Source organism: Lycorma delicatula, chromosome 1 (assembly GCF_047948215.1).
Source record: "Lycorma delicatula isolate Av1 chromosome 1, ASM4794821v1, whole genome shotgun sequence".
Taxonomy (NCBI): Eukaryota; Metazoa; Arthropoda; class Insecta; order Hemiptera; family Fulgoridae; genus Lycorma; species Lycorma delicatula.
This window is the reverse complement of record NC_134455.1, coordinates 47,831,629-47,843,328: the sequence shown is the minus strand read 5'-3', so window position 1 is coordinate 47,843,328 and position 11,700 is coordinate 47,831,629. Positions and strand designations below refer to the sequence as shown.

Here is an 11,700-nt window from a genome sequence, read left to right as displayed (position 1 = left end):
AATAAAATATGGATTTAGATGGAAGCGGATCAAGTAAAATCAAAACATTTTGCTGGTAAAAAGTGATATTCGTTTAAATAGAATTAGCTACCTATAAAAAAAAACTTTAAGATTTCACAGAAGGCAGAGATTATTTTTTTTGGATGAGATCAAACCAATGACGATGAAAGATTCATGCAAAGGATCATAACAGGTAATGAAAGCTGGGTTTACAGCTACGACACTGAGACCAAAGTTCAAACATTATAAGGGATTGGCAAAGGATCTCCCCACCACGAAAGTGCACGACAGTCTCGATTCAAAGTGATGCTCTGTTTTTTCGATTTTAATGGAATTGTGCATTTTGAATTCTTGCCTGAAGGTGAAACGATGAACCTTGTGCATTATCAGAGTGTTTTACAGCAGTTATCCGAAAAAATCTGCAAAATGAGACCAAAGTTGTAGTGAGACAACTCATGGTTCCTTCACCATGACAATGTGCCTGCACACTCAGCTTTGTCAATTTGTTAGTTTTGAGCCAAAGATCAGATGACTGTCCCCCCTCAGCCTCTCTACTTGCCAGACCTGGCTCCTTGTGATTTTTTCTTACTTCCAAAATTAAAATCAGTGATGAAAGGATGCTGATTTGAGACTATTGAATCATTAAAAAAGCAAATTCATCACAGACTACGAGGGCTATTTCAAATGAAGCTATCCAGAATTACTTTGCAAACTGGTAAAACTGCTGTGGAAAGTATATGAATAGGAAAGAGGACAAGGACCAATAATCAGTAAAATTAATAATAAAGATTAAAAAAATAAAGTTTGATTAATATCTGAACCGACTTCATAGTGATGAAGTGGATGGAATTCACCCTTCCATTAGCAGTCCACTTTTTAATTAATTTCATAATTTGTTAAGTTAAATAATTTTTAAATAAGCTATTCAGTAGCATAACAATTTATAAATTAGTTATAAGAACATTTTAGAAAAATATAGCTGTTGGGATTAAAAATATAACGTTTCATTCATAAACTAAGGGATAAGATGGGTTACATCTTTACTACTACCCTAGGTGATGTTAGTACTTAGATGTCAGATATGCTATACCTCTCATTCTGTTTTGTTATCCCTTTTTCTTTTGATCTCATAAGTTAACACCACCTGTCCAATGATTGGCTAGTGCAGCATGTAAGCCCAAGATATGCACTAAATTAACTTTGTATACTTTTCCTGTTATCAGTGAAAAATTATCTCCTACGGAATTATGATCTTTTCATAAAAAAAATTGGTATATTCTAATCAACTACCTTAATACTCTAATTGGTATACCCTAACTATTCAGTTAGGGGGAAAACATTCAAAAGGAATATTTTTATAATACTAAAAAAATAAATTTTGAAATAAACCCTATTTCAATATATAAAAAGTCAAATGTCATTAAATATCAAACAGGAAATATTTAGGATAACAAATCTATGTTTAAACAAGAGAGGTTATTCAGAAAATAAGTACAGAACAGCCATTACAAAACCAAGAACACAATCTTGTCAAATTTTTTTGCTACTTGAAGTACAAATCGTACTCTGTTTCTTTACAAAGTCCTTCCATTGCCCTCTTTAATCTTGTCAGCCATTGCAAACCAATGGCTTTTTTACCAAAAATTATTAGCAATCAAAGATGGTCATAAGCTCCCTTTATCATAATACATGTTTTTGACAACAATAATAACCTTCATTCAGCAATCATACCCATCTCTATACCATAGAATTACTCCTTGCGTTCAAGAAATGGATCACAAACCAAATTTCACACATGGTGGTTGTCTTGATTTTCATAAACATTGTAAACACACATTACAAAGAATGAAGACTATTCAATAGAATAAGAATGGCATCAATCCTCATAAAAAATCAGTTGACTCAGCATAAATGAATAAATTCATAATTATAGCGTTGCAGTGGCACTTTAGAAACTTAATTTACTTTCTGGATGTACCCCATACATTGTTACACTACAGGGTCAAACAAGTTATTAAAAAAATGAGTTAATAAAACAAAATTATAGCAGTTTTATTTTAATTAATCAAATTGTTGACACTTACAATGATAATGTTGTGGAAGATAGTTGCTATTTTATCCAATCGATTATGAATAAAATGCAATAGCTAATAACTATGAATTTACTTAAATGATAACTAATTAAAATACAATTAACAAATTAAAGGTACAATCTGTGTAAAAATAAAAGAAGTCATTAAAATTACACAAGCTCATTATTTTGCATTTGAACTTTGAGCGTAATCATAGGCATGCGATAATTTTTGGCGTTTCTTTGATTGAATGTCAGCTAAAGTTTGTTCAATTGAACGGACATCTTTTTTATTTGCACTCGGCACTAAAAAAAAGAAAAAAGTATTAAATTTCTTATCAGGTGACTGACTAATAACATATAATAATATACTGTGCATAAAGAATTTTATACCATACATAATAACAAGTAATAAGACACTATTAAATTAATGTCATACTGCAAAATTTAACTGAAGCTTGACTTAGAAGCCACTTAACAGTGAAAAGTCACAAAAATTCCAACAATTACCCATTATTATACTTTCCAGTTACTAATTTTTCACATCAGCTGACTTTTAGACCACTAAGTTCAAACAACTCACTGATCTCTATATAACTGGATAGGGGCTCCCATGAATTGGAATTGGTAAAATTTGAAGCATAAACTAGTGCCACTAAATGAGTGGTAAAACTAAATAAAATGAAACTGCGCATGTACAGAAGTAAGTGAAAGAGTAGGGATAAAACCACATTTTAAACCAATGCTGTAGAAGTGTTCTGATTTTATATTTTAAATAGTGACCTATTTTTATTGCATTAAAAAACAGTTGATTGTGAATACTTGTAAATTAAAAATAAATCTGTAGGTAAAAATCATGCGGAAGTGTGAGTTTTGTAAAACAAAAGATATTAAATTTGACTAAGTAAGCACAATGTAAGATTTGAGGTTATAACAATGAAACAATGAAAGTTGCATAATTATTGTGAATTCATAATAAAATGTTTTTAATAAATAATAAAAAATACTGATTAAATAAATACAGTAGTTGTAAAACTATTGTTTAATTCAGTAATATGACTTGAGTAAAATAAACATCCCTACCATCATGATTATAGATGTATAAGTGCAATGGTTTTATTCAGTTCCCAGCCGCTCATTCTGCAGTGCTGGAGTATGCTTCAATATTGAACACTTAATCGTATTTTACATCATAAGGATCCCCTATTCCTATTCAGCTATATAGAGATAAGTGAAACAATTACAACAAAAAGATGTTTATTGAAACATATATCTTGCATGTATTTTCTTCTTTTTTTTTTTAGAAAAATATCAAATCTACAAATTGTGCAAAGGAGTGGGAGGTTAAATAGTTAAAAAAAAATATTTTTATTCCCAAGGCACACAGCAAAACGATTCAAACACTGTTATATTAAAAAGTAATTGCCACACAAAATTATTTTCTGTCACTGCTTTTTTTCTCAATATGTTTATAATTTATTATTCAAAAGTATATTAATTGTAAATTATTTAATTTTTTCTTTATAACAATAATCCTAGATACGTAAAAAATATTTTTCTTGTATAATTTAAACTAACCTAATACTGCAACGTGTTACAAAATCTTTCTATTACACAGAATGACAATAAAAATTAAACACTTTTAAAAAAGATGTTATGAATAAACTACAAAATTTACTTAAGTTCTTCGCTTATTTATTTTGTAAGTTATAAATTATATTATGAGATTTAAATATTATATTGTTATATGTTTACTACAATCAGATAAAACAGTAGAATAATTATTTACTTTTTGCATTATAACAGTCATAATAACATACATAAATTTTTAGTAAGATTGCCCATCTAAAATTTATGATTGTCTATTACATCAAATATAGATAGGTGGTTAAAATAAATTGTGTAAATGAGCTAATGGAATAAAACCACATATTTTATGTATTCCATAAATATATCATAAATAATTACAGTAGAAGCAGAGGCATTCTGATAACTCAACTGCTCTAATAACCAGTACACTTTTATCGAATACTGCATCTTTTTTCTATTCAATAAAAAAGAAAAAAAAATACTGTAAATCAATTTTCATTCGTGTAGTAATGAATAATTACATAAGTATCTTTAGAGGCCACATTTGTGAATAAGAACATAAATTAATAAGCCACAAATATAACAATGGCAAGCAAGCTTATTAGGTCTATAAGCTATTACATAAACTGAATAACTACAGACTTCTGGTCTCAAAATAAAAATGTCCAATAAACCCTATCAACTGTTATTTTTCCTCTCCATAGCATAACATCCTTTTGAAAAGGGTAGTGTTAAAGAAAAAATTGACATTGAATGAATGGATAATGGAGAAAATAGAAATAAATTAGCAGAAGAATTTGCCATGGGATTGTATACCATATACAACATTTGGAAACAAAAAGAACTTCTTAAATTTTATGGAGCTTTGGAATGAAAACAATCCATAACAGATTATCATGTTATGAAAATTCAATCTAGAAGTTAGATTTAGTGTTACACGAGTGCTTTTGTCCTTTAACAATAAAAAAAAAAATGTTCCACTTTCTAGATCAATTATCATAGAAAAGACCAGACTTTTACAAAAAAAAAAGTAATGCTGATTGTAGAGGAATGTACATTTTTTGTTGGTTGGTTATTTAAGTTTAAAGTTAGACATGGAATAAGAAAGTTGGATATTTCAGGCGAACAAAAATCATTTGATTTTGAAAAGCTGAAGAGTACTGTCAAACTTTTGACAAATTAGTCAAGGAGCACAATTTGATACCTGATCAGATATACACCAAAGAAACAGGTTTGCAGTGGTGTTGCCTTCTCAATAAAACTCTGGGAGAAGATAATGAAAAAATAGCTCATGACTAAAATAATGAGTGCAAAAATGTTTTGTGATTTACAAATATCACTGACACTCATTGCTTGAAAAGTCCAATGTCCTTGGGCAATAAAAGACATACCTCATTTGCCAGTGTAATATAAAGCACAGGTAAAAATGTGTGGATGAATAAGAAAATTGGTTTCTATATAACTTTGTTCCTTCTGTGAAAGAACATTTTTAAAAAAATTGGGAAGCCAGAAGACAGTAAATATCTCTTAATTAAAACAATCAGGTAATATTGTCACGTCTTATCTTCCTCCAAATGTGATGGAAGCCATCCATTCAATGGATGAAGGTGTGAAAAGATTATAAAATGTCATCATAAAAATTGCTTTCTTCAAAAACTTGTTTGCCATGATGGATCAATTAAAAAATTCTTAAAAACCTACAGCATAAGAAGCAATATTTAATATAGCTGTTCGTTGGAATACAGTAAAATAAAGCATCTTACAGCAGCTTGCTTAGAAACTTTTGTCAACAAATTTAATCAAATATTCTTTAGAAAATGTTTTGTAAGAAATTGTATCAATCTGTAAAAGCTTTCTCCTTCAAACATTATGAGTAACCTCACTCAAGGCAATGTACTGAATGGATTGGTGCCAATGCAGAAACCAAATCATCATGTTAGATAACCGATGAAGATGAAATTGCAGGAGAGAAGATTAGTTGGGCCAGTGTTGCAGATGCATATTCTACATTACTTTTACAATTTGCTGAAAGGCAGCCATGATACTTGGAACAAGAAATTTTGCTGCTGCACCTCTTCATTTGACTTTATTGCAAAAGTGAATGTCACCTTAACAGTCAACTGATATTCGTAAATTTTTTAGTAATACGGGAGAGCACAACATAAATTGTAACTGTATGTATGAATTTTGCATACTGTATTGTTTAAAGCAATTTCTATGTGTATTCAATAAGTAATGTTTTGATTTAGCATATATACTATACTGTATTACTGAACAATGTTTTAATTAACCATAGTTTTTAATGTTTTGTGAATTTTACAATCATGGATAATTTTGCAGTTTTTCTGGATGGGTAAGATTGTAACTTTAGATTATCATATTTCATTCTATTTATACTGTAGTAGTTCTGAGTGTAGGTGTACTGTAGCTAAAATTCAATCACAATTAAATGACATCCGTTTCATCTTTAAATGTGTTTTATGCCAATATGTATTACATATTACATTAATTTTACATAGTAATTCAGCAACCCACGCAATATTTAACACAAATGCTAGTAATGTACCTATTTTAGAAGCATGTTATGAAATTTCTATTATCTGGAAATCACGATAACCAGCAAAGCCAATCCATCAATTCTGCCAGATTTTGGAGCATTTACTGTATTTTGGAATTATTTTATGGTTTTATAATTCATTAATTACTAGGCATGGTAGTAACAATTTTTTATTTCAATGTGCCTTATCTCACAGCTTATCTGCTGTTGTACAATCTACTGTGTGCTAATACAATTATATTCAAATAAAATAAAATAATATAATTATATTCAAATAAAATAACCAGCAAACATGAAATTCATAGTTTATTTCTAGATTCTAATAAATATTAATATTAAAAATACTATGAGGCTATTCAAAAAGTAATGATAAAAACGCTTACAGAAAAAAAAAATTATTCAGTCTTCCAAATCTACATGTTCTTTTTCAAAGAACATCTCCTTTCGGTTCTAATACACTTTTCACACTGTTCCTGCCACTTTTTAAAATATGAATGCCAGATCATCTTTCTCGAGCTTCTTGCAGCGCGCCTCCACAAGTTGCAAGGGGCCAAATCTGGACTGTACAGTGGGGTACAGTTGCGATGCCTCGAGTGTTCAAGAAATCAACTAGTGTGAGTGACATGGGGCTGTGCTTGTCATGATGCAGTAAAATTTCATTAATGTTCTTGAGTAGCTGTTTTTTTTTTAAATGGTGCAACATCGCGAACATATCCAATTTTTAATAATCTGCTGTGATCGTCTGGCCTTGAGGGACAGCATGTTGGAACAAAAAACCCTCAGAATCGAAGATTATTATCATAACCTTATCAACGCTGCGAGTCATCTTTGCTTTATTCAGAGCTGGCGATTACACCCTTTTCGATTAAGAACTTTGTTGCTTCAGTTCCGGATCGTAGTGATACATCCAAGATTCATCTACAGTTATGATTCAATTCATTTCTTCGTTTGCTTCCCTACCAAACCACGATAACAGATCTTGAAACATGGAGACACAATGTTGCATTCATCTGCAAGACACATCGCATGACTAAATCGAAAATGGGCTGCCAACTGCAATGTCTAGACATACGGTGAGCTCCCTAACAGTAATTTGTCATTCTTTGCAAATGATAGCAGCAGCTGCATTCTTTACAAACTCTGTATGGGACATTGAAGGGCGTCCCTCATGTGGCTTGTCGGCAATGCTCTCTCTCTCTCTCTCTACCCTCCTTGAATGCTTTATATCACTTGTACGTCAGTTTTTTCCTTTCTTTTTTTTAACCTCCAGGACCACGTTAGGTATTTCTTCAGAGGATGAAATGAACGACAAGCAGTGTGTGAAAATGAAATGACTGGGATTTGAACTCGGGACTTCCAGATGAAAGGCCAAGATGCTACCATTTGCGCCACAGAGGCCAGCTGTAGAAGGTCACCTTTCTTTTTCCTGTTTAGCCTCCGGTAACTACCATTTAGATAATAGTTCAGAGGATGAATGAGGATGATATGTATGAGTGTAAATGAAGTGTAGTCTTGAACATTCTCAGTTCAACCATTTCTGAGATGTGTGGTTAATTGAAACCCAACCACCAAAGAACACCGGTATCCACGATCTAGTATTCAAATCAGTGTAAAAATAACTGGTTTTACTAGGACTTGAATGCTGGAACTCTCAACTTCCAAATCATCTGATTTGGGAAGACGCGTTCACCGCTAGACCAACCCAGTGGATTTGTAGCAGGTCACCTGGTTCATAACATCTTCATTATACATCATAGTTAATAATTCATGCGTGTCTTTTCGTTTCTTCCCGAGTTTCACTAAAAATTTCATGTTATAATTTAGATGGCTAAAAGAATGGGCTACATGATGGTATGCAGTATTACCAGCCTTCACAACACATTTTCCCTCAGGGTCACTATTATCATTACTTTTTGAACAGCCCTCATATATTAAAAAAAAAAAAAAATCAACTGTATTAGTGTATGTATAAGAAAAAATAAAAGTTAAAAAAACACAGATATGAAGACTCAAACCCGATAACTCTTGAATATAAGACTGGAACACTCATTTACTTGGCTGCTCCTGCTGCTGTGACTGCAGATATAAAAAAAAATAAGCTACTTAAACTTCTTGAAAATCTTTAAATGAAGTTTACTGTGACCAAGAAGGAAGCTGTAATTTGGATTTAAAGGAGAGGTTTTCCCCCTTCTACCACCTTGTAAAAGGCCATCAGTAATCACTGTTGGAAGCTGCCCTTGAATGACTGGACTTAAAATGCCAGTATATTCTGAAAATGACAATCTCCTTTAAAAAATAACTTCTTAAAATTTTTTGCTTTTCCCAGTATTCTACAAAGTGTCTCAAAGGTCCCGCACCATTGGGATTTTACTAATTTTGCTCTGTTTTCTAGTTGCAGGAGTGAAAGATGTTAGTACTGAAGAGTGGGTAGAGGTTATCCTCTTTTGTGGAAAAGAAGGATTCTCTCATAGACAAATTGCTGATGAATTTTTAGATGAAAAGACGCGCATGAATTATTAACTACAATGTATAATGAAGATGTTATGAACCAGGTGACCTTCTACAAACCCACCGGGTTGGTCTAGTGGTGAACGCGTCTTCCCAAATCAGCTGATTTAGAAGTCGAGAGTTCCAGCGTTCAAGTCCTAGTAAAACAAGCTATTTTTACACGGATTTGAATACTAGATCGTGGATACTGATGTTCTTTGGTGGTTGGGTTTCAATTAACCACACATCTCAGGAATGGTCGAACTGAGAATGTACAAGACTACTTCATTTAAACTCATATCATCCTCATCCTCTGAAGTATTATCTAAACGGTAGTTACTGGAGGCTAAACAGGAAAAAGAAGAAGGTGACCTTCTACAGTTGGTCTCTCGTGGCGTAAATGGTAGCATCTCGGCCTTTCATCTGGAGGTCCCGAGTTCAAATCCCAGTCAGGTATGGAATTTTCACACACTACTTGTCGTTCATCTCATCCTCTGACAGTGGTCCCGGAGGTTAAAAAAAAAGAGGAAAAACTGACCTACAAGTGGTATAAAGTATTCAAGGAGGGTAGAGAGAGCATTGCCAACAAGCCACATGAGGGACGCCCTTCAATGTGGTTGTGAGGTATCCTCAATGAGAGCCAGTGTCAGACACAGTGGTGGGCAGACTGCTAGTAAAATTCAAGGCTACAGGTAGTGTTGCTGATGCTAAAAGATTTGGACATCCGAACACTTCAGAAGAGGTAGTGAAGGGCTTTTGGTGAAGGTATCTGTAAGTCCGAAAAAAATAAATTTGCTGAACAAGCTTGGAAGTGGGTGTTTCTCGGTCAGCAGTATGTAGGATCTTGCAAAAAAACAAGTATTATCCATAGAAGTTACAAGTGTTACACCACATGTCAGAAGACGATCCTGATAGTCATAAGGAAGATGAACTGACATCACTTATCCAACAGTAACACTCATTGGTTTAATGACAATAAGGAGCAAGGAGCTGATTGCATCATGGTTTGTGGAAAGACCAGATCATTAGCCCCTATTTCTTTAATGGAACAGTTTACAGAGAAACTTACTTGGCAATGTTAGGAAATGTATTAGTGCCTGATTTGGATTTGCTGGGTTCTGGAAAACCAGAATGGTTCAAGCAGGACGGTGCCCCTCTGCACTATGGTACACAAGTTTGTGATTGGCTAAATGAACACTTCCCCCACTAGATCGGTTGTAGGGGACAAGTGGAATAGGCTCCACGATACCCATATTTAAACCCAATGGATAGTGTTATGTTGGGTTATGTAAAATCCCAAGTTTACATAGTCAAGATAAGGGACAAAAACCATCTGTAAGAGTGCATCAAAACTGTGTGCCAGTCTTGATGAAAAACATTCTGCAGAACACGGAAGGCTTTTTCAATTATATTTTGACTTATATGGAAACCATATTGAACAGATATTGTAATATCTCTATGGTACAAGACTTTTGGAACACTTTGTACTTGCTTACTGTAATCTCTATAAACTAAAATTTCATTTTTCTTTATTAAAATAAACACTTTGACTGAATTACATATTCCTTCAGAATAGAAAAAACAATTATTTTAAAAATTACTTATGCATATCGCATGAGCAATATGCCTGACATATTCTGCTCATTCAAAAATAAATGAAATATTTATTCTGAAGGAACATTTTTTTGTTGTACATTGGATGAGCTAAGTAGTCACAAATCAACTAATCGAAAAAACATATTACAAGATGGCTACTTTTTTTATTAATAACTAAAAAGTGACCAGATTGATTTTCTAACAGGTATTTCACATTAATTATTTAAGAAAAAAACAAGCTTTAAAATATATCATGAATCCAGTTTTTATAATTTTAACTGATGAGATAAGTGGCCTCAATCATGCTTCATTTTTAATTTTATTCACAATAGCATAATTTGATTTAAAATGATTATCATACACAATTAATACATTTATGTGTACAGAAGGCCCAAATTTCTCCTTAGCCATAACTCTAACTTCAACCAGCAGTTGCAATTCTCTTAGAATAGTTAATCACTGAGTTTACCTTATGATTTTACCTTGTAACACAATAAACATAAATTATTATTTAAAATTAAATATAACATAGAAACCGGTTAAATAAGACAAATAGATAGCTGTGATAACAAACTAATTTAAATTAAATGGTGGTTACAGTTACCCAAAACAAATATCAATTTAAACATTTCATAATGTTCAAAATTTACCTTTTCAATCTATAAACTCTGTTTTATGTTTGTTGTTGAACAGAAATACACACTTATTATTGGAAAGGTAAATTTATTTATCATGTTGAACTATTTATATTAGATCTGTAAATTAAATATTTTTTCAAATGTTCAAGTAAATATTATTTAATTCTAGATTATTCTCTATATTTGTGATTATATGTCCATGTGTAATAAGGTGATCAATAAAATTTAAATTTTTTGTTCACGACAATTGTCAGATTTTGTAGATGAATTATCTGATAAAATAGTATTTTATAACTGATGATGAATCCATTCAAAAGCTTGATATAAATTGTTAAATTCTTGATTATACTTAATGTTTTTGTTTGTTCATAGTTGGTTTTTATTGAACAAAATTACACAATACTATCAAAAAAATTGTATTTTTTTTAAAGCCTGAATTGTTTAAGTTCAGTTACAATAGTTTGGTCTGCTGTTTGTTTTTAAATACATTTAAAAATGTAACAGCATAACTTTAGACCCATTACACTGAATGTTGTGTTTCTAGAATTGGGCTTGTCAAAAACATAAACATGTGAAAATAATTCAGCCAAAAAAAGAGAATTAAAAAAAATATCCTGAAATTTTCTGAACCAAAAACTGGTTTGATATTTGATAGAGCTTTTCAATTAAAATTGTTTCTTAGCATCCCCATCAGTGAAATAAATATTTTATTGAAGAAGAGCAACTACACATTTTCTCTTCGTTCAGAAAACAGAAAACAT

At 31.7% G+C, this 11,700-nt stretch overlaps 1 protein-coding gene across 1 annotated transcript in view; it reads right to left on the bottom strand.

The window, feature by feature from the left end:
* Window positions 1-2,027: 2,027 nt before the first annotated feature.
* The window catches only part of LOC142317948 (sperm-associated antigen 7), a 55,609-nt gene continuing 45,936 nt past the window's right edge, over window positions 2,028-11,700 (bottom strand). The window contains exon 6 of the mRNA XM_075354483.1: window positions 2,028-2,377. Coding sequence (XP_075210598.1) covers window positions 2,256-2,377 — 122 coding nt within the window. The 3' untranslated portion in view covers window positions 2,028-2,255. The remainder of the gene's footprint in view (window positions 2,378-11,700) is intronic.